Here is a 24,543-nt window from a genome sequence, read left to right on the forward strand (position 1 = left end):
ACACTCATACATACATTGAAGATACATGTACATTTTAAAATATAAGATGCAGAACACTAATCTATATATTATATAATTATGAATTATATAAATTGATAATAAAAATTTATGTCCACAAGTAAATATATTTTTCATGACTGTTTTAAAAAAATTTGTTACTTATTTATATAATCATAATAAAAATTTATATAATAAATTTAAACTTTTAAAAAATTAATGTATTTTTTTTTAAATTGTGCTACAAACGTGTTAGAATGTAGTAACACGGACACTAATACGACACCGAGATACGTAAAATCTCTAAAATGTAGGACACGGGGACACGAATCTATATATTATATAATTATGAATTATATAAATTGACAATAAAGATTTATATGTACAAGTATGTTTCAAATTATTTTTTTTGGAACGTAGAGATGTTTTTCATGACTGGTTCACAATGATTTGTTTCTTAAGTTTATAATCATAATAACAATTTATACAATAAAGTTTAAATTTGAGAAAGTTAATGCATTTTTTCTTTTTAAAATTGCGTTAGAACCGTACTAAAATTGTCAGAAATCTAACAAATATTTTTTGAATTGGATACTTCACGGATACGTGTCTTATAGGTGTCATACGAGTGTCGGTGTCCGACACGAGTACCGGACACCGACACGAGTATCGGATACCGACACGCTATTTAAGAGGAATGTTCGAGCTTCATAGATTACAATTGTTAAAATTTCAATAAATATTTTTTAAATTGAATATTTAACCAATACGTTTGATATTTAATACGTGTATCCGACACAAACACATCATTTAAGAAACGTAAGAGTTTGTACAAATTTATTAAACTTATCAAATTATCCAATTAAACTTTTTATAATGTATAAATAATAAAAATTTAACCTTATAAACTAAAAATAAGTAAAAATCTAACATTATAATTTTTGAAATTGAGTTACACTTCTTTGACAAGACTTGTTATTCCTTCTTTCATAATATCAAAGCCGTTTACTCAAATCGCAGTCACAATTCACGGTCGCACGTTGTCCTCCCACGGTGGACACCACTTACTCACGCACAACCTCGCCGTTTTGCGCGTTTTTCCAATCCACTCCCTTCGCCCAACCACCATGCGCCACGTGTCCACTGCCAGAGTTTTGACAACCACATTGTGGACCCCACGCCGCACCACCTGCTACATCAGTCAAAACCACTTTCCCCAGCTTTTTCCTTTTATTTTATTTCACACAGCAATATTAAATTTAATTAAATAATAACATATAAATAAGAATCCACAATATATAACCGCAAGAAAATACCAAAACGCCATTACCATTTTGGAAAAGCTCAGCTTCTGAGTTAAGACCGCACTGTCACACACACACACAAACACTAACTCTCTTCTCTTTCATTTTTTTGAGGTGGTTGGGTTCTTCAGTTCCAGCGTTGCCGAGATGTGGAATCCACGCGCTCTCTCTGCTCCACTCGCGGCGCTTCTTCTTCTTCTTCACGCTCTTATTGCTATCGCCTCTGCTCAGAGATCTGCCTGGAAAACACTCAACGGTAAGAAATTTCTCACTCATTCTTCTAATGTATTTTCTCTTACTTCGATCTCTGCTTCTCATTCTGTTTTCTCAACCTGTATTGACTAACTTGCTACCAAGTGTAGGATCTGTGCGTTTCTTTTCTCCCAACTTTCATTGCTTTGTTTCAGCTGAGTTCGGATTTGGATAAATAGCCAAGCCATGCTCTGTGTTGGCTTGTCGATAATTGATGCACTGCTTCTCATTAGTTTTGCGTTTCTCGAGCTTGTTAACAATTGTTAGCGAAGGTTTTGGCTGAATGAAATTCTTGTCGATTCACCACCGTAGAATTATGGTTCTGTTATATACTCGTTTTTGGCCACATCATGAGTAGCTGATGCGGAATTTGTGCAATTCCTTAAACGAGCGAACATGTCCGGTTTTAAGACATCTGCCAGTGGCGGATAATGGTCTAAGGTTGACTTGATAAACTTACCAGAAATTGTTGATATAAGTATTGAAACTGTTTTAGAATTTGGATTTAGGCTTAACTCAACCGAATAATCTCTTCTAGCTGTATCAAGCACTTGTGAAAGTGGGATTTTCAGCATTAATAATTTTTTGCATGCAATCTTGAGGTTGTCGATGTAACGTCAAAGGTTGTTGTCACTTTTTTCAATGTGCAAGGTGTTTTGAAACTTACTTGTGTTTTTGTTTCGCAGGTGGTCCGCCGTTGGTTGTGGCGCGTGGTGGGTTTTCAGGGATTTTTCCTGATTCCAGTGATAGTGCCTATAGTTTGGCAGTAATAACGACTGGGCCGGATGTGTATGTATCGTGTGATGTGCAGTTAACAAAAGATGGAGTTGGGATTTGCTTACCAGACATAAACCTTGAAAATTCTACTTACATTTCCTCCACATACCCAAATGAAACCAAAAGTTACTTGGTTAATGGAGTACCCATCAAGGGCTATTTTTCTCTGGATTACACCATGAAGCAGCTAAGCGATGTCTTATGTGAGTTTGATTTATTTAAAGCACGTAGTTTTATTTGATGGACTAAGACATTCTTTTCTACAGTGAATATGTGTTGCTGGTGTAAGGTCTAGCATCTAATGCAGGATCTTTTTTAACTTCTCTCTCCCAGTTTGCGAATGAGCTTTGATGTTGTTGTTTTACATAGTTCCTCACTGTTTTCTGTTTCTGGACAGTAACTCAGGGAGTATATTCTCGAACCAACCGGTTTGATGGCGTTGGTTTTCAAATTCTTACTGTTGATGGTTTGGTTACACTTAATCAAAAACCAAAAGGAATATGGTTGAATATTCAGGTAAATGGAATGAACGCATAATCCATTCTCATGATTCAGTCTTCTTGTTTCTTTCAAAACTAACTCTTGTTTTCTCTGATATTTTAAAGCATGATACATTCTACGCACAGCACAATTTGAGCATGAGAAGCTTTGTGATTTCAGCTTCTAAAAGAATAATTTTCAGTTATATCTCTTCACCGGAGGTTAATTTTCTGAGAGGTATATCTTCACGCTTGAACCTAAAAACAACAAAACTTGTCTTCCGGTTTATGGATAAGGATGAGTTGGAACCATCAATCAATCAGACTTATGGATCGCTTTTAAAGAATCTTACATTTATCAAGACATTTGCTTCTGGAATTCTTGTTCCAAAGGGATACATATGGCCAGTAGATGGAAGTCTTTATCTACAACCACATACATCTTTGGTCTCGGATGCACATAAAGTGGGGCTAGAAGTTTTTGGATCAGATTTTGTGAATGATGTTCCATCTAGCTTCAATTACAGTTATGATCCACTTACTGAGTACCTCCAGTTCATAGACAACGGTGACTTCTCTGTTGATGGTGTGCTGTCTGATTTCCCCGTTACTCCATTTGAAGCTATAGGTAAGTTTCTTTATTTTTCTCACATATTGTCAGAATAGCCTGTTACAATTAGAATACATTTGATCTGATCAAAATCCTGTTTACGTAGGTTGTTTTTGGATAGAAGATATTAGAGGAGAGCAAAAAGTATTTGTTTTATGTAAACATTCTAACTATTTGAGAATTTCTAAAGATAACAGAACTTGAAGAATAAAATCAGAGATTATCATGTAAATTACCAATCATCATCACTTGTTCTGTTTTCTATCACTTTTATATGTTTCTAAATTTAGAAATGAAAAATCTGCTGTCCTCCCCTCCCCTTCAAACTTCTCCATTAGAACATACCCTTCAATATATTTCACAGATACATAGGGTCTGTTTGGAGGAATCTTTTCCATAAGTACTTTTAGGAGAAAAAAAAATGAAATTGACTTCCGTATAACCTAGCTTAGCTTATTCCCGAGTTAAAAAGTCCGATTTTGAAGTTAATAGGAAATAACTTCTATAAATTAATTCACGTGTATGTTAATTTTAACTGAAGAAATTTCCCTAAAATGAGACATAAGCATGTGCTCCATATTAACTGCTTCTGCATTCTGCATACTCATAAATTATAACCTCAAAACATGTCTTTATGCTTGCTTTAACACTTCCTGTTTCCTCTATTAAGTAGATATTCGGTTGTCTTGTTATGCAGGTTGCTTTTCTCAGTTAGGCGCCAATGCTACAAAACTAGGTATAATTTTGGAATATGTATTCTCATATTGTCTAGTTTTTTTTTTTATTGTATGAGGATTTGATGGAACCAAAGCTTGCACCATTGTTGATTTGTTTCTTTAAATTTTTTTATTATGGTTCAGATAAAACTTTGGTTATTTCAAAATATGGAGCAAGTGGGGATTATCCTGCTTGTACCAACTTAGCTTATGAGAAGGCCATAGCTGATGGTGTGGATGTTCTTGACTGTCCGGTTCAAATGTCAAAGGATGGAACACCATTTTGCTTAAACTCCATTGATCTTATAGAGAGTACTACAGTTGCCCAATCAAGATTCAGCAAATTTGCCATGACTATCCCTGAGATCAAAACTGGCAGTGGCATATTTGCATTCAACCTCACGTGGAATGATATAAAAGATTTGATCCGTAAGTGATCTTAAGTTCTGTAGCCATTTACTATTCAATTAGGTAAAATGTTCTATATTTCTGTATTTGCATGGAGTTAATCCAGACTTGTCAAAGCTTAGTTGACTGATACTTTGAATTAGTCAAAATTTAGAATGAGATATATGCACATTGATACAAGTCCTGTGTTGGGAACAAAGTGGAAATTAGCTTACATATTCACTTTATAAAGAGCAATCATGTCTCACTGATAAACTATCACGGCAAAAATTTCCCTTTCATATTGAAAATGTTACAACAAATATTGACATTTTTCTCTTCTCTATTTGCCCTGCAGCCTCAATATTGAATCCTTTTGCAAAATACAGACTGTTCAGGAATCCAAAATCTAAGAATTCCGGGAGCTTGATGTCGTTATCAGATTTCTTGTCCTTGACAAAAAATCAGACTTCTCTATCTGGTATCTCTATCAGTGTTGAGGTGCGTTCTTTCATACCTGTTAATTGATTTATTATATCTGCTGTTATTTGAACATTTAGTCTTTTTTGTAAGAATAAAGCAAGTTTTTTTGAAGATGGCTTAGGGTCACTTAGTTACTTAATAATTCTTATGATTGATTTCACCGTCAAAGTAAATACTTCTTCACTCACTCTTCTTCAGCATGATTTTTTTTCTACCAAGTAAAGAATATTGTTTTTTTTATGGTGATGATAAACATAAACAATTGTTGTATTTTCGAGTTTCATCTTCCATTTACTAACATGCATGTTTTGTTGTTTTTCATGTTATCAGAATGCAGCCTATCTTGCTGAAAAGCAAGGATTAAGTGTGATTGATGCAGTCATCAATGCTTTGAGCAGTGCAGGTTATGATAAACCCGGATCCCAAAAGGTTTATATTCAATCCACTAATAGCTCTGTACTGCTAAAGTTCAAAGAGAAAACCAGTTACGAGCTTGTGTACAAGATTGACGAGATTGTGGGTGATGCTGCATCAGCAGCTGTTGAGGATATCAAGAAATTTGCCAGTGCTGTGATTGTCAGCAAGGACTCTGTATTTTCTAATAATGATAAATTCCTAACAAGCACTACGAAAATCGTGCCAAAGCTAAACGCTGTAAACCTCTCAGTTTTTGTAGAGACATTCAGCAATGAGTTTGTTTCTCAATCATGGGATTTCTTCTCAGATGCAACTGTTGAGATAAACTCATATTTAAATGCTGAGGGCGTAAAAATTGATGGTATCATCACTGACTTCCCTAAAACTGCCGACAGATACAGAAGTAAGTGCTGGCAAATTCGGCTGTACCATGTGGTCGTTTTTTGTGAACCTCTTCATTACTGAAATGTTTTTTCTCCATTTTACTGCAGGGAACAAATGCTTAAATTTGGGTGACAAGAAACCTACTTACATGGACCCTGTTCAACCAGGTGGTCTTTTTGGACTGATTACCCCAGGTTTCTTGCCTCCAACTGAAGCTCCACTCCCACCCTTGACAGAATCTGAAGTTGCAGAGCCAGCTTTGCCTCCTGTTGTTAAAATAGCCCCAGCTTCCAGCCCCACTGCTGGAACCAAAGCGCCACCAGGAAATGCACAGCCTAAGGTTGCTGTCTGCTTCTTCTTTTCCTCTCTGGCTGTGTTCATAGCTTCCCTTCTTCTGCTCTGAGCAAAATCATCTTTAAGCTTCCTTCTAAGAAAAAACAAAAAAGAAAAGAGAAAAGGTTGTTTTTGCCGGTTTCAACCCTGTGTTTGCACATCTCTTCTAGGATTGAGTGGCATGAAACTTTTGGCTTCAGATTGACTGCATGAACAATCCACATTTTTTTTGTTCTTCTTAAAAGGAGCAAATTCTTTGAATCTTATTTGTTGTAGTTATGATTGTCCATTCTTAGTTCCCCAATTGCTTCTCGGGATTATACTGTGACCACAAGCTCTCGTGGTATATATCTATGAATTCTTTTTAGATGTGTATTTTGTATCTCTTGTTGTAAGATATATTTATACTTTTATGCATTTGTTATTTATTACTCTCCTCATCCTACATGCAACTTACAGAAATCACAGCATTCTCGAATACAAAACATAGTAATTGTTTGAATGGTGTTCAGTTTAATTGAAGGCACATCAATAGGTGTTGCAACTGCAGAAAGTGGAAAATGAGTAAAACGCACTCTTAGCAGAATAAAATAATCATAATATACTATGTTCCAATACAACAGGAAAAACCCACTAGAGTTACCTTAACAAAGGATTTGTATAACATAAGATCTTAAATTCAAATTTTGTTGTTGCTAAGAGAAAAATAAACAATAGCATGAATACTTTTAATTTATAAAGCGTGTATTTTTTATTTATTTACAGGAATTAAGTACAAATATCAGAAGATTTACAATTATGCACTATTTAAGTTATACATGCACCTAATGAATGCATTTAACTTGACTCACAATGAGTGACATAACTCACAATGAGTGGCAGAAGATGGTGAACTTGACAATCCCAAGCAAACAACTAGACACTTCCCGTTCAAAATCCTAACTAGAAATAAATATATTTCATATTATAAGTGGATGCAAACATCACTTATAAGTCGATTTATAAAGTTAAGTTAGACTTAAAGTTCATGTCTTAATATAATATTAGAGTCATTTAGAATCTATTCAAGAGTTGTTGGACTTATTAAGTCATCTTCTATTAGACTACCTATAATATATAGTCTTATGCACGAGTCTGTAAGTTTTGAGAATGAATGGGTTGGAGATGTCACATTAACTAGACATAAGAGTATTTCATAATATATAAATGAGTACAAACTTCATCTTATAAGCTGATTTTTTAAGATTGAGTTATTATTTAATTTTCTTATTTTTATGTAATACGAGAACTTTACTAAATTGGTTTCTAAGAAAAGATGCCAAAAGAGAATAAGTTAAAGGTAAGACCAAGAAATCCAAGTTTGTATTTGCTTGATGAGAATTGATCCATTGGTTTTGTCTTGTCAATAGGTTCAAAAACAAATACATGAACTCAATATCATGCAACCAAGTTGTTCCTGCCTTCATTTTTACAGTTTCTTCTCACATCCCCTATTTCTTACTTTTTATTTCATTGATATTTTTTTAGTTGGGAATGAGTGATCTAGAAAAACTTCATATAATAAAATTTGAAAGATATTTATAGATCCAAAAATATTTTTAAATTCATTTTTTTCGAAAACCAGATAGATATGTAAATTACAAAAAATAAAACCAGATAAATATTTTCAATGTATATTAAAAAAACATTTTAAATTGTATAATCCATTTCTATATCTAGATATATCTTTCAAATTCTACAATTCAAAATATATAAATGAAAAATAAATATGAAGGACCTGATTGTTTGTTAAGAGTTTAATCCTAAATGTAAAGAACAAAATCTTGTACATTAGTTTGAATTCTCTGATCCTAGAGTGAAGGAGTTCTTCAAATGAAGCAAGGCAAAACTGTCATAAAAAAAAGAGAATGAAAAAAGAAACCTCAAATAGTTAAGTAGTATAAGGTTTTTTTGAAATAGTCTTGGTCTCAGAAACTGTTTTGAAACTTTAGATGAAGTGACTGCAAGACAATGATCTGTTATATTAACAAGACAAACTGAGAATTTAATGTATGGGAGTGGGGCCAGAACATCATCGTAATTCAAATTCATGCACATTTATGAGAAACTAGTGTTATTAAAGAAACAAAATCAAAAGTTGTTGTTTTATGAAATGAACACACCAGTCAAATCTCTCTCCATAGTGTATACAAGTAAAGTCTTGGTCTTTTATCATTCATATCTTTTTAGCCCAATGATTTGCTTATAAAATTTTGTAATAAAAAAATAAAAATGACTAATATCAACAGTTTAGATAACAGGTTAATGATAAATAATTTAGAGTTTATTAAGAAGACAAGAGATCACTGTCTTGGTGTGACATCTCGAGCTTCCAAACATTTGTTGTGGCCAAGACTATTTCAAAACACCTTATATACTTTATTACTTGAGGTTCCTCTCATTCATACTTTTCTTCTCTCTTCCAATTTTTTTCTTGGAAAATTAATATTTGGACACCTCTCTAAAAAAAATATACCCACTTCACAACACACTTTAATAATATAATAATGTATAAGTGCAACTTAAAGATACTAACACGAACACTGATACAATATGGACACAGACACGAAAATACATATAATATCTCAAATGTAAGACACGGAAGGACACAGAGACACAAATATATATATTATATAATTATAAATTATATAAATCGATAATAAAGATTTATGTGCACAAGTATATTTCAGATTATTTTTTTGGAGCAGAAAAAAGTTTTTTATGACTGGTTCAAAATAATTTGTTTCTTATTTTTATAATCATAATAAAAAATTATATAATAAATTTGAATTTTTAGAAAATTAATGTATTGTTCTCTTTTAAAATTATGTTAGAATCTTACTAGAATTGTCAGAAATCCAACAAAAAATACTTTTTGAATTGAACACTTCACGGATACATACCTTACAATAATATGTATAAATATAAACTTATTATTCCTTCATTTATTCAAGCTATGTCTAATCAAATCGCAGTCGCAATTCAGGGTCCCACGTGTCCTTCCACGATGGACACCACTTAGTCACGCACACCCTCGCCGTTTTGTGTGTTTTCTCAATCCACTCCCTTGGACCAACCACGATACGCCACGTGTCATTTCCTTTTATTTTATTTGATTTTTCAACACAATAATATTAAATATAATTACATAATATATAAATGTAAGTTCAGCTGAGCTTCTGAGTTAAGAGCGCAGTGTCACACACATACAAACACTTACTCTCTTCTCTTTGATTTTCTGAGGTGGTTGGCTTCTTCAGTTCCAACTTTGCCGGGATGTGGAATCCACGCGCTCTTTCCGCCGTCCTTCTTCTTCACTCTCTTATTGCTATCGTATCTGCTCAGATATCTGCTTGGAAAACACTCAATGGTCAAAAATTTCTCACTCATTCTATTTTCTCAACCTATATCAACTAACTTTCTACCATGCGTTTCTTTTCTCTCAACTTTCATTGCTTTCTTTCAGCTGAGTTCGGATTATTAACAATTGTTACCCAAAGTTTTGGCTCAGCTTATGTTATATACTCGTGTTTAACCACATGTGAAATTTCTAACAATTCCTTAAACGACCGTACATGTCAAGTATTAAGACATCTTCCAGTGGCGGATAATGGTCCAAGGGTGACTGACTTCATAACCTTACCAAAAATTGTTCATATAAGTTTTGAAACTATTTTGGAATTTGGATTTAGGCTTAACTCAGCAGAATACTCTTTTCTAGCCATATCACATCACTTGTGAAAGTGGGATTTTCAGCATTAATGATTTTTTTGCTTGCAAACTTGAGGTTGTCGATGTAACGTCAAAGGTTGTTGCCACTTTTTTTCACTGTGCAAGGTGTTTTGAAACTTGTGTTCTTGTTTCGCAGGAGGTCCCCCGTTGGTTGTGGCACGTGGTGGATTTTCAGGGATTTTTCCTGATTCCAGTGATAGTGCCTATAGTTTGGCAGTAATAACGACTGGGCCGGATGTGTATGTATCGTGTGATGTGCAGTTAACAAAAGATGCAGTTGGGATTTGCCTACCAGACATAAACCTTGCAAATTCTACTTACATTGCCTCCAGATACCCAAATGAAACCACAAGTTACTTGGTTAATGGAGTACCCATCAGGGGCTATTTTTCTCTGGATTACACCATGAAGCAGCTAAACAGTGTCTTCTGTGAGTTTAATTTATTTAAAAGACGTAGTTTTATTTGATGGACTAAGTGATTCTTTTCTACAGTGAATGTGTGTTGCTGATGTGAGGTCTAGCATCTAATGCAGGATCTTTTTTAACTTCTCTCTCCCAGTTTGCGAATGAGCTTTGATGTTGTTGTTTTACATAGTTCCTCACTGTTTTCTGTTTCTGGACAGTAACTCAGGGAGTATATTCTCGAACCAACCGGTTTGATGGCGTTGGTTTTCAAATTCTTACTGTTGATGGTTTGGTTACACTTAATCAAAAACCAAAAGGAATATGGTTGAATATTCAGGTAAATGGAATGAACGCATAATCCATTCTCATGATTCAGTCTTCTTGTTTCTTTCAAAACTAACTCTTGTTTTCTCTGATATTTTAAAGCATGATACATTCTACGCACAGCACAATTTGAGCATGAGAAGCTTTGTGATTTCAGCTTCTAAAAGAATAATTTTCAGTTATATCTCTTCACCGGAGGTTAATTTTCTGAGAGGTATATCTTCACGCTTGAACCTAAAAACAACAAAACTTGTCTTCCGGTTTATGGATAAGGATGAGTTGGAACCATCAATCAATCAGACTTATGGATCGCTTTTAAAGAATCTTACATTTATCAAGACATTTGCTTCTGGAATTCTTGTTCCAAAGGGATACATATGGCCAGTAGATGGAAGTCTTTATCTACAACCACATACATCTTTGGTCTCGGATGCACATAAAGTGGGGCTAGAAGTTTTTGGATCAGATTTTGTGAATGATGTTCCATCTAGCTTCAATTACAGTTATGATCCACTTACTGAGTACCTCCAGTTCATAGACAACGGTGACTTCTCTGTTGATGGTGTGCTGTCTGATTTCCCCGTTACTCCATTTGAAGCTATAGGTAAGTTTCTTTATTTTTCTCCCATATTGTCAGAATAGCCTGTTACAATTAGAATACATTTGATCTGATCAAAATCCTGTTTACGTAGGTTGTTTTATGGATAGAAGATATTAGAGGAGAGCAAAAAGTATTTGTTTTATGTAAACATTCTAACTATTTGAGAATTTCTAAAGATAACAGAACTTGAAGAATAAAATCAGAGATTATCATGTAAATTACCAATCATCATCACTTCTTCTGTTTTCTAACACTTTTATATGTTTCTAAATTTAGAAATGAAAAATCTGCTGTCCTCCCCTCCCCTTCAATATATTTCACAGATACATAGGGTCTGTTTGGATGAATCTTTTCCATAAGTACTTTTAGGAGATAAAAAATGAAATTAACTTCTGTATAACCTAAGCTTAGCTTATTCACGAGTTAAAAAGTCAGATTTTGAAGTTAATAGGAAATAACTTCTATAAATTAATTCACGTGTAAGTTAATTTTAACTGATGAAATTTCCCTAAAATGAGACATAAGCATGTGCTCCATATTAGCTGCTTCTGCATTCTGCATACTCATAAATTATAACCTCAAAACATGTCTTTATGCTTGCGTTCACAATTCCTGTTTCCTCTCTTAAGTAGATATTCACTTGTCTTCTTGTTATGCAGGTTGCTTTTCTCACTTAGGCACCAATGCTACGAAACAAGGTATACTTAGTTATAATTTTGGAATATGTATTCTCATCTTGTTCTTTAGCGATTTCTAGTGTTTTTATTGTTTGAGGATTTGATGGAACCAAAGCTTGCACCATTATTGATTTGTTTCTTTAAATTTTTTTATCATGGTTCAGATAAAACTTTGATTATTTCAAAATATGGAGCAAGTGGGGATTATCCTGCTTGTACCAACTTAGCATATGATAAGGCCATAGCTGATGGTGTGGATGTTCTTGACTGTCCGGTTCAAATGTCAAAGGATGGAACACCATTTTGCTTAAACTCCATTGACCTTATAGAGGGTACGGCAGTTGCCAAATCAAACTTCAGCAAATTTGGCATGACTATCCCTGAGATCAAAACTGGCAGTGGCATATTTGCATTCAACCTCACTTGGAATGAAATAAAAACTTTGACCCGTAAGTGATCTTAAGTTCTGTAGCCGTTTGCTATTCAATTAGGTAAAATGTTCTTCTATATTTCTGTATTTGCATGGAGTTAATCCAGACTAGTCAAAGCTTAGTTGACTGATACTTTGAATTAGCCAAAATTTAGAATGAGATATATGCACATTGATACAAGTCCTGTGTTGGGAACAAAGAGGAAATTAGCTTATATATTCCCCTTCATATTGGTGCCTTTCACTTGGCTGCTGCCAGAAAATGTTACAACAAATATTTGACATATTTTTCTCTTCTCTATCTGCCCTGCAGCCTCAATATTGAATCCTTTTGCAAAATACAAATTGTTCAGGAATCCAAAATCTAAGAATTCCGGGAATTTGGTGTCGTTATCAGATTTCTTGTCCTTGACAAAAAATCAGACTTCTCTATCTGGTATCTCTATCATTGTTGAGGTTTGTTCTTTCATACCTGTTAATTCATTTATTATATCTGCTGTTATTTGAACATTTAGTCTTTTTTGTAAGAATAAAACAATTTTTTGTGAAGATGGCTTAGGGTCACTTAGTTACTTAATAATTCTTATGATTGATTTCACCGTCAAATGACAGGGCAAATTGAATTATGAAATATTACTACTATCATGCATTATTTCTATCAAATGGTTAGAAGACCTGTTGCACTTGTTTTTGTTGACCATATATTCGTTCTAAAGTGTTGTAACCATGCCAGAAGATTATGAAATATATAGTTTTTAACTCTAGAGTTCTTCTTGTACTCTGTGCTGCTGACTATTTTCTCTTTGAAACCAAAACCCAAATGACTCACTTGCTCAAAACTTGTATATATATGTGAATTTAACATTAAATATTTCTCCACTAACTCTTCTTCAGCATGGTTTTTTTCTACCAAGTAAAGAATGTTGTTTTTTTTATGGTGATGATAAACATAAATAATTGTTGTATTTTCGAGTTTCATCTTCCATTTACTAACATGCATGTTTTGTTGTTTTTCATGTTATCAGAATGCAGCCTATCTTGCTGAAAAGCAAGGATTAAGTGTTATTGATGCAGTCATCAATGCTTTGAGCAATGCAGGTTATGATAAACCCGGATCCCAAAAGGTTTATATTCAATCCACTAATAGCTCGGTACTGCTAAAGTTCAAAGAGAAAACCAGTTACGAGCTTGTGTACAAGATTGACGAGATTGTGGGTGATGCTGCATCAGAAGCTGTTGAAGATATAAAGAAATTTGCTAGTGCTGTGATTGTCAACAAGGAGTCTGTATTTTCTATTAATGATAAATTCCTGACAGGCACTACGAAAACTGTGCCAAAGCTAAACGCTGCCAAACTCTCAGTTTTTGTAGAGACATTCAGCAATGAGTTTGTTTCTCAAGCATGGGATTTCTTATCAGATGCCACTGTTGAGATAAACTCATATCTAAATGCTGAGGGCATAAAAATTGATGGTATCATCACTGATTTCCCTAAAACTGCCGACAGATACAGAAGTAAGAGCTGGCAAATTCGGCTGTACCATGTGGTCGTTTTTTGTGAACCTATTCATTACTGAAATGTTTTTTCTCCATTTTACTGCAGGGAACAAATGCTTAAACTTGGGTGACAAGAAACCTACTTACATGGACCCTGTTCAACCAGGTGGTCTTTTTGGACTGATTAGCCCAGATTTCTTGCCTCCAGCTGAAGCACCACTCCCACCCTTGACAGAATCTGAAGTTGCAGAGCCAGCTTTGCCTCCTGTTGCTAAAATAGCCCCAGCTTCCAGCCCCACTGCTGAAACCAAAGCGCCACCAGGAAATGCACAGTCTAAGGTTGCTGTCTGCTTCTTCTTTTCCTCTCTGGCTGTGTTCATAGCTTCCCTTCTTCTGCTCTGAGCAAAATCATCTTTAAGCTTACTTCTAAGAAAAAACAAAGAATAAAAGGAGAAAAGGTTGGTTTTGCTGGTTTCAACCCTGCTTTTGCACATCTCTTCTTGGATTGAGTGGCATGAAACTTTTGGCTTCAGATTGACTTCATGAACAATCCACATTTTTTGTTCTACTTAAAAGGAGCAAATTCTTTCAATCCCCAATTGCTTCTCGGGATTATACTGTGACCACAAGCTCTAGTGGTATATACGATTTGTATTTTGTATCTCTTGTTGTAAGATATATTTATACTTTTATGCATTTGTTATGTATTACTCTCCTGATCCTACATGCAACTTACAGAAATCACTGCATTCTCGAATACAAAACATAGTAATTGTTTGAATGGTGTTCAGTTTAATTGAAGGCTAATGGGTAATGATTTTCGACACATCAATTGGTGTTGCAACTGCAGAAAGTGGAAAATGAGTAAAACGCACTCTTAGAAGAATAAGTTAATCATAATATACTATGATCCAATGCAACTGGAAAAACCCACTAGAGTTACCTTAACAAAGGATTTGTATAACTCAGGATCTTAAATTCAAATTTTGTTGTTGCCATTGAGAAAAATAAACAATAGCATGAAGACTTTTAATTTATGAAGCGTGTATTTTTTTATTTACAGGAATTAAGCACAAATATCAGAAGATTTACAATTATGTACTATTTAAGTTATACATGCACCTAATGAATGCATTTGACCTCACTCACAAAATGAGTGGCAGAAGATGGTGAATTTGACAATCCCAAACAAACTGGTGGTGGTGGATCTTCACTGGGTTTTGAATTCATGATTTCACTATGCACTTTGGAGATCGCAATTAGATATAATCACATTCATAATATATAAGTAGATAATATGATATGAGAGTCTATTCTAATAAGAGTTTGTTGGACTTATCAGATTACCTCATCATCGAACCAGCTACAATATATAAGTTTACGTTCGAGTTGATAAGTCTCGGTATGAAAGAGTGTGTTGGAGATCTCACATTAACTAAAGATAAATACATTTCATATTATATAAGTGATATAAACTTTATCTTTTCAAGTTAATACTTCTTAATACTACCAAAAAATATTTGGCATCATCTTTTCGGATCAATAGCATATTAATGAGTTAATCATGCCAACTTCTGTTGAGATTTCTCTAAATTACACTGAAAATCTCCAAAGATAGCAGAGCAGCAATTGATACAGGGAAGTCCATATTCCCATCCTGCACCAACTTCACAGAGGTTCTATGAACACTATAAAGAAGTCTCTGTAAGAGATTGTATGATGTAGAAATGAGACACAAAGTCATAAAATATTGGGAGCAATAATGACCAATTGTGGTGCGAATTGTGTTAAACAAATGGAATAATAATTCACCACAGCTTCTAACAAGACCTAAAGTATGTGGAATTTTCCTACATAATTGCACTCTCAATTTTAGTTGCCCATGATTTTGGTGGCACAAGCCTTATAATTATATTATAAAATCCAAATAATTTAGTAACATGTATTTTTAAAAAGTGCGTAAATATATTAACAAATAGCTCTTATAAATTAAGTTCATTAGTTTTCTTATTTTATTATTATGATATTTTTTCTAATAGTTTTAATTTGATTACACCTTTTTAAAGTTATTATAGTATTTTCCATCAAATTGATGGTAAAAATATTATTGCATAAACATATTATGCAAAACAGTGAAACACACTCTTCCAGCTAAAGTTAACTTATTAATTAAAATATAGTAACATCATCACAATCAATTAATAAAAATAAATAAATTTGACATATTTCTAAGAAAAATGGCACCTAATCAAGAACTAGTGGGAAAAAAAAGTATTAAACTAATAATTAATATATTTTTTATAGAAAAAAATGAAATGTTATTGGGTATTTTAATCTATTAAAATAAAATAAAATAAAATAAAGATTGAAATGTTTCTAAGATATTGATAATGAAAATGAAGGAAGAAGCATATTTATTAGAAAGGTATGTTTGTGTATTACCTTTATGAATTAAAGAGTTGAAGATTTGATGCGTCATGCTTTTGTTCTAATGATGTCATGCAAAACATTTGTTAACAACAAATTTAATTGTTATTATTTGAGTTGGGAAATTATTATAGATTTCTTTTGGTGTTGAAAAGAAGAAACAAAGTAAATGAGTGGTGATGTAACCCACATCGAGTTTAGGTCAATTCATACCTATTTTTAAAAATCAACTCGGTCAACAAGCCATTTTTGCTACATTTTTCCAACGTTTATAAGGGGTTTAAGACTCGCAATGAAGAATAATTTGATACAATTATCACCATTTTATTTCAAATTTAGTTTAAGTTTTTTTTTTAAGATGGAAAAGAGATATATTCGATTATAGGTAATATGATATTGTTCTACTAGAAAATAAATTTAAAAATTCAACTCAATTCTAATTATAAGTTGTTTCTCTTTATAGAGATACCATATTAGAAAGTGAACTTTAAGCCTAACTCAACCCTATAAAACCGACTCATAGAGTTGACATTTGCACCCACTTATATACAATGAAAGGCTCTAAGCTCTAATCGATATGGGATCTCCAACAAATTCTGCAAAATTCACTATATACTAAAGGTTTATATCTTATATGATATATTTCGACTAACAAAATAATAATAATAATAATTTTATTTGTATCAAATATTTTATAATATTATTAATAAAATAAATAAAAACACTTTTTATAAAAAAAGTTATATAATAATTAAATTATTATTAATTATAAAAAATAAATATATAAATTAATTCATTATTATTATTTAATTATTTTAAATATAAAGAAAAATTTATAATATTTATTTTTTATTAATTAAAAAAATTAAAATTTTATTCACACTCATTGCATCACTCAAAAATTTATTTTTATGAAAAACTTTGACGTATTAAAAATAATTTAAAAAATTTAATCAACTCATATATACACAAAAATACTTCATATTTTATTACTTAAATGTTTTTAAAGACAATGATAAATCTGCAAACATACATTTTACATTTTTCAAAATAATTAAAAAATCTCTCATAATTACAGACAAATTTCAATACATTCTTTTCACAAATTCACTTTAACATACAACAATAAAAACAATTTAACATTTTTTTTCCACACTTTTCTCTCGAATTCTTACCCATCATTCCTTAATGCAAAAATACCTTAATTTAGAATGTTAGAATTGGAAGAAGGCTTGTTTGTGTGGTAAGTAGTTGCGTGGTGCAACGTGTAAAGTTGTGGAACTTAGAGTCTTTTCCTTTGTTTGTTGTACTTACTTAGTTTGATGCAAGAAGAATGAATGAAGTATGATTCAAGATTTTCATAAAACCATTTTTCAAACTTTTGATTAATTCCTTCCACATGAGGTGATGATGATGATCAAACATCTCTCTCAAATACTATCATCTTTCTCTCTCCTATTATCACCACACAAACACCATCTTCAAATATCTCACTCACAACAACTCAATCTCAAATCCTTTACCATTTCAAACTTGTTTTGTTAAATTAAATCTTCCAACACCATGGTTTCAACAAAAGTAACAAGACCCATTCACAGAAAATTTCATTATGCTTTTTTTTGCATGATATGATTTCATTTAACAATCTTTTGAACAAGATACAAAATATTTTGATTTTCTACCTTCATCTTTTCATTCTTGAAGAAAACTAAATTTTGTTCATCTGACAAAAAAGAGTGCATTAACTTGAATAGATATGTTAGAGTACACTTTTACACTATCTTGTTTGTCCATAATTAATTTTTGGAAAGATGTTAACAATGCAAAAAACAAATCATTTTTAATATTTATATTTACCAAGTAGAATTTTGCATACTACCTTATTCTTAGGACCACCACTCCTTCATCCATATCTCACTGTGCTTCATTTTCCATGTTGAGTCATAGATCAACCCTTTTTTTTTTTTAATTTTGGAGTGATATGATAACTTTTTTTTGAACATGATGATCAAGCTGAAAATAATATCATCAATAATAATTAAAGTTATATTTTATCAGGTGTAACTTTTTTATTATTGAAAATTATTGATAATCTCATTTTCGACCAGAGATAAATATTATTGTGGCTTAAACCTCACTTATAAATTGATTTTGTAAGGTTTAGTTATACTTAAAGTCTTCTTCTTAAAATGATATCAGATTCATTTTAAAGTCTGTCAAAAGTTTGTTGAACCTATCATGTCATTTTAAGATGATATCAATTCATTCATAACTTATTCTAACAAGGGTTTGTTGGGTTTATCAGGTCACTCACTATCTGATCATCCATAAATACACGGTTTATAGTATATAAGTTCGATAACCTTACAAGCCATTTTTATAAAATTGAATTACATTTAAACTCCACTTCTTAATATACCATTTTTTTTTGTACTTACATAGAACAAAAAAATACCTTACAAACTAACATTAAAACTTAACCTATTTCTTTGTAAGGAATAACACTATTTCTAAATATTTAATCCAATCATTTCAAATATCACCAAATATTGTTTAGTATAAAATATATTATAGATAAAAATAAAGAGCAATTTAATTATTAAATCAACTAATGATTTTTCAAGTTGAGCATTAAACCATATTTGTGTTAGGTTCAAACGTAAGGTTATGTGTTATTATTGTAGTGGGACCAAGGAATTCCCAAGAGTATTTTGAATACATGGCATAAAGTATAGGAGAATGAATAAAAGTAAAAATAAGAAGTGAAGTTTAGAAGCACTTAAATGTGCTTAAAAAATAAAAAAAGTGTGAAAGGTAAAAAGGTAGGCTAAAAATGGTAAAGTAGAAGAAATGATGAAGAAGGAAGGTTGTTAAAAAATAAGTGATTCTGAAACGTGGGTGATGTCAAGTGATGCACAACTCCACCTATTCAACCTTAACTTTCCTTTTAATATAAAAACCACACATTTCATTTTAAACAATTCCTAAGTCCAATTTCTTATACCTATGTTGGTTAAGAAAATTGTTATACAATTATTTATATTAACACTTATTCTAGATTTAGATTTTTTATAAAAAAAAATCATTAAATAGAAACTACTTTTAAATATTAAAATAATTAATCACTATTTTATTAAATTAGAGATGATTTTATAAATTAAAAAAATTATTAGTATCTAAAGTATTTTTTATTATTTATAAAATTTATAAAATATTTTTTAAATTGGTATCTAACCATTAACTAATCAAGTTTTAGTTATTTACTATTTATATTCTCAATTAATTTTTAAAAAATTAATTTAGAATCTAAAATATTAGTAGTTAAAATCTTATAATTAATTTAGATTCTGATTTAAAAAGTATTTTATAAATTTTCATTAATAATAAAACTATTTTAGATACAATTAATTTTTTAATCTCTAAAATAATATCTAATTTTATTAATATAATGACTAATTATTTTTAGTTTTTAATTATTATTTAATGATTTTTTTTAATTTTTACATTTGTAAATGAAGAAAAAGTTAAAAAAAATCCTTTTAAAAAGGTTTAATGATTTTTTATCAAGATTTGTTTAGTTTCATCTTATTATTTTGAAGGTTTTTAATTTGATTTATACTTTCTAGAAACAAATCGGTGTAATCATTTTCATTAAATGCTATTCTATATTGTAGTTATAATGTAACATTGATTTTCTATGTTGTATTAATAAAAAAGTTAACTTTTAATTAATGACGAGTATAATTTATTATTTATCTTACATGTCATTGTTATAACATAATGTATGATATTGACTTATTTTAATTAAAAAATAAACTAAATTAAGAAGTTTCAAGAATAATAAAAATTCGAAGAACTAATCAGAATAATATTAAAAAAACTATTAAACTCTTATAAAAAATAAAAATAAAAATAAAAGATTAATTACGACCGTGAAAATTTAAGAACCAGATAATTTAGTTTTTATAAATAAATTTTTTGACTTTGTTGTTAAATGTGTAAAAAATATAATTTTTCTCTTGAATATTATACTTTAAAATGATAAAATATTTTAATTAAACGCTAAATAGTCCTTGAAATTAGAGCTGTATTGTTATTCAGAATTAATAATTAAATTCAATTTTTCCTTTTTTCAAATATTTCTTACACTGGCATTTATTTAGTTGCCCATTATCTAAAAAAGTAATAATTAAAAATTAGTAATTACTTTATTATTAACATGAAAATTATAAAAATTAAAAAAAAAAAAAAAAAAAAAGTTGGTATGGCTATTCCTACGACATGCATCATGAGTGCGTTATGGTGACGTACATGGGAATAAGGAAATAAAAAGAGCCTTGAGCTGAAGCAAAGCGATATTCTATTCGATGTGGATCTTAATTGGCAGGCAACTCTATACGTTTTGAGGTTTGACTTTCCAGGAGTGAACCTCTGCCTCTGTTTCTTCCTCTCACGCCACAGCCCCCACTTTCCTATATATACCTTAAACAATCTTTGTCTTGCTCCTCACATTTCCATCATTCCACAACTTTTTCCTCTCTTTTCCACAAAATGCCGAACCAAGATATTTGCAGTCACCTTAAAGAACCTCGTCTTGTAGCCAGAAAGTTTTTGGCCAGACCTCAGCATGAGGGTGTTGGGGCAGTTGTTAGAAGAAGCATAGGGAGGTAAGAGAGAACGATATAGCAGTTTTTCTTTATCCATTCTGAATTGATGAGATTTTGTTTAACTGAAACTGGTTTTGTTAATAAGGTTGAGAGGTGTAGATTAAATTTAAATGTATGTTGCATTGCAAGTTTTTGAAAACTGAGCTTTTTGAATTGATTGGTTATGTGGGTGTGTTCAGATTTGAGCTCAAGAACTTTGATCCTTTCCTTGTCTTGGATGAATTCTCAGGTGTGCATCTTTCTGATTTTCTCTGTTTATTAACTTCAATACTCAAAAAATACATCAGGGTCAATCTTGTTTTGTTTTTTCTAAGAATGTGAAATTCTGAAATATTGCAGTCACTGCTCCAGCTGGGTTTCCTGATCATCCACATAGAGGTTTGTCAATTAGATTTTTGTGTCATTGATGTTTTTTTATCAGCTTTTGTGTCATTGATGTTATGTTCTTCAGTTTAGCTTCTGACTCCTTGTTCCTTGTGGTGTTTTTTTCACTTTTCTTTTGACAGGATTTGAGACAGTCACATACATGTTGCAGGTAGAGCTAATTTTCATTGTTTCAGTTCATTGCCTTTTCAACCTTTGCTCATTGATTATAAAACTGTTTTCCAACTTTCAGAAACCTTGTGTTATGTTATTTTATCTTTTTCTTGCAATCCGTGTTATAAAGTCAAAGGCACATAACATAAATGTCATTATGCAAATCAACATAGTTGAAAAACCAAAAATTAGAAGCAAACAAAATAGTACTATTTCGCCTTATAATGTATTATTCTATATTAGCTCATAGTTTTAGTGGAGCAAAATATCAGCTCAATATGGTGTCAATCTGTGTGCTGGTGGTGTGGCAACATGTAAGTCACAAATTAATGAGCCATTTTGATTAGTGCCACAAAAACCAAACCATTAAAGTTTATGTTCAGATTACCATAGTAGTTGGTTATGACTTATGAGCACAAAACCAGAAGTGACCCCACATGTTGCTATCATGCTTATTTTTCTAGAATGCCAACTACCATCTTGAGTGTAATGTAATGTATCTAAAGTTGTGTATTGGTGGCATATGCATGTGCTGATGTGCTAACCTCACCTGAATGCAACTTTTTTGCCCAATTCAGGGAGCTATAACACATGAAGATTTTGAAGGAAGAAAGGGAACAATTGAAGCTGGTGATTTGCAGTGGATGACTGCAGGGAGAGGGATAGTTCACTCAGAAATGCCTGCAGCTCAAGGAACCCAAAAGGGTCTCCAGCTGTGGATCAACCTCTCTTCAAAACATAAAATGTAGGTGCAAAATATTTCTATACCAATCACATAAACACTTTTGAATATATATCTTAATTAATCACTTATTGCCCTTTTAAAAGGTCAAAATTAGTAAGCAACTTAATTAAGTACTAATTGAACTTACAAAAATTCATTAGTCATTTTTATAGTTGGTTTGGATAAGCATCAACTATACATGTTTATCAACAAAATCATGTCAAATGAATTTAAAAATGCAAAAACTCCTCTTTGTTATTTCAGGTGATACACCTTCTTGAAGTTAATACAAAATCAAAAAGTTTAATCTAAAAACCTCCAAATAAGAGTAACCACTCAACATGATTTTTTTAATGAAATACTGAAATCACAATGTTAGACTTTTTTTGATGACACACTCTTTGCGTCACTGAAGATCATCATCATTGATTTGGGGTATAGTTTTTTGGATAATGCTCATCACCAAAATATCAGTGAGACAAAAAGGAACTGCACTCTTCACAAGGAAACAGTAAAATCTTTTTAAACTTTCTGAATCAAGATATGGCTTCCTCACTTTCACAAGTGACTTTTTTTCTCATGATTTGCCATCATAGAAGTGCTTTTCTACAGGAAGCAAGTGTGCAAAATGGCCTGAAATGGCCAGCATAAAAAAAGTGCCTCTCACCCCATATTTCCCAAGGTGATGATGGAAGTTTCAATGATAAAAGGGCAACCATAGCATGTTGTGAATGCTAGTTTCAAATTTATTTGTCTGGTTGTGGATGACCCACTTGAAAAGAATTCAACTTTTTCATTAGTGTCCTCTTGGAAGTACTATTTGTGATCCTTTAAGAAAAAATCATTGTCTACCTTGAAGTTTAAGTTAAAGTGGTAAAGTAGTTTCTTAATTCAGACGCCAATGCTTTGGTTTAATATGTCTTTGTACTGTTATCTTAGGATTGAGCCAAGGTACCAAGAAATGCTGAGCAAGGACATAGCAGAAACTATGATAGATGGAATCAAAGTTAGAGTGATAGCAGGGGAAGCTCTTGGAATAAAGTCTCCAATCTACACAAGGACACCAACCATGTACTTGGATTTTTCCCTTAAACCTGGTGCTCACTTGCAGCAACCTATACCAAAATCATGGAATGCTTTTGTGTACATATTGGAAGGAGAAGGTGTTTTTGGGAACCAAAAGTATCAACCTGTGAATTCTCATCATATACTTCTTCTTGGTTCTGGGGATGGCCTTGAGGCATGGAACAAATCTTCTAAGGTTCTTAGGTTCATTTTGGTTGGAGGGGAACCATTGGGAGAACCTGTGGTGCAATATGGACCCTTTGTGATGAACACTCAAGAAGAGATTGACCAAACAATTGATGATTATGAGAATTATACCAATGGATTTGAGAAAGCAAGACACTGGAGATCTGAAAGTGCACTCAGCCTTGATTATTGATTCTATTTTAGATCACATTTGTTGGTTGATTTGGGAAGAAAAATAAGTTCTGATGTAAATTGGAATGTATGAATTAGGCCAAGAGTTTCTATCCTTTTTAACTTTATATTATGTTTATACTATAGTGTTTGAACGAGTAAATTAAAATCCACATGTAGTAGGTCCAAAAGCAGAGTAAAATTATAGTTAATTACCCTTCTTATTTTTAATTTTTTTGGTTTTAGATTTTCTTTATAATCTTCTTTCATAACAATAATATATATATATATATATATATATATATATATATATTAGTGTCAATCTTCTTTGATTAACTCTAGGAATTTTAGATTTATAAAAAATAGTCATATATTTTTTTTTCTCCATATACTTTTATATAAAATTAATTTTTTTTAGATTAAACTTTAGATCTTATGAGACAAAACATATCTTCATTGTCAAAATTTGTTTGTTACAAAAAAAAGCATTAATAAAAATTCATTTCATTATTTTTCTTATTATAAGTATAATATAAAGTTTGAACTACGGATAATAAAATAAATTTTATTTTATATTAGATGAACGAAAAACATATTTAACTCTAAAATATTTATACTGTTTTATTTATTGTGGATTAATGTTAGAAATAATATTTGTATTGTTTCATTTATTGTGTATTAATGCTAGAAATGAGGTCTTTTTAAAAAAAAAAAGGTGAATTGACATAAAAAAAAGGGAAATTAAAAGCTTTTCTCAATTTGATTATAGGTAGAGCAAAGTGAAGAAACCATCAACCTCATTTACATAACTATGGGTGCAATTGCAAATTACCCAAATACCTCTATTAATGGTATAAAAAGGTTTTTCAACTTTCAAGTACATTACCCTTTAATTAGCAAAATGATTTGAGATGGTTGATT

The 24,543-nt window shown here is 31.5% G+C and overlaps 3 protein-coding genes across 3 annotated transcripts; all 3 read left to right on the plus strand.

The window, feature by feature from the left end:
* The first annotated feature begins 1,258 nt into the window (after nt 1–1,258).
* Nucleotides 1,259–6,570, plus strand: LOC137826403 (glycerophosphodiester phosphodiesterase GDPDL3). The gene is made up of 9 exons (XM_068632362.2): nt 1,259–1,557; nt 2,240–2,533; nt 2,728–2,846; nt 2,936–3,437; nt 4,117–4,155; nt 4,280–4,564; nt 4,881–5,023; nt 5,336–5,825; nt 5,914–6,570. Exons 1-9 carry the CDS (start codon nt 1,449–1,451, stop codon nt 6,207–6,209), a joined length of 2,277 nt encoding a protein of 758 aa, XP_068488463.2. The 5' UTR covers nt 1,259–1,448; the 3' UTR covers nt 6,210–6,570.
* Nucleotides 6,571–9,335: 2,765 nt separating this feature from the next.
* On the plus strand, nt 9,336–14,626 carry LOC137826404 (glycerophosphodiester phosphodiesterase GDPDL3). Its single transcript, XM_068632363.2, has 9 exons — nt 9,336–9,548; nt 10,047–10,340; nt 10,535–10,653; nt 10,743–11,244; nt 11,901–11,939; nt 12,083–12,367; nt 12,662–12,804; nt 13,374–13,863; nt 13,952–14,626. The coding sequence occupies exons 1-9, from the start codon at nt 9,455–9,457 to the stop codon at nt 14,245–14,247; spliced, it is 2,262 nt and encodes a 753-aa protein (XP_068488464.2). The 5' UTR covers nt 9,336–9,454; the 3' UTR covers nt 14,248–14,626.
* A 6,000-nt stretch (nt 14,627–20,626) lies between these two features.
* LOC137826280 (pirin-like protein) lies at nt 20,627–23,853 on the plus strand. Its single transcript, XM_068632191.2, has 6 exons — nt 20,627–20,939; nt 21,119–21,168; nt 21,279–21,317; nt 21,446–21,474; nt 22,055–22,221; nt 23,140–23,853. Exons 1-6 carry the CDS (start codon nt 20,824–20,826, stop codon nt 23,642–23,644), a joined length of 906 nt encoding a protein of 301 aa, XP_068488292.2. The 5' UTR covers nt 20,627–20,823; the 3' UTR covers nt 23,645–23,853.
* Nucleotides 23,854–24,543: the final 690 nt, after the last annotated feature.

This window comes from Phaseolus vulgaris, chromosome 8 (genome assembly GCF_051622355.1).
Source record: "Phaseolus vulgaris cultivar YP4 chromosome 8, ASM5162235v1, whole genome shotgun sequence".
NCBI classification, from domain to species: Eukaryota; Viridiplantae; Streptophyta; class Magnoliopsida; order Fabales; family Fabaceae; genus Phaseolus; species Phaseolus vulgaris.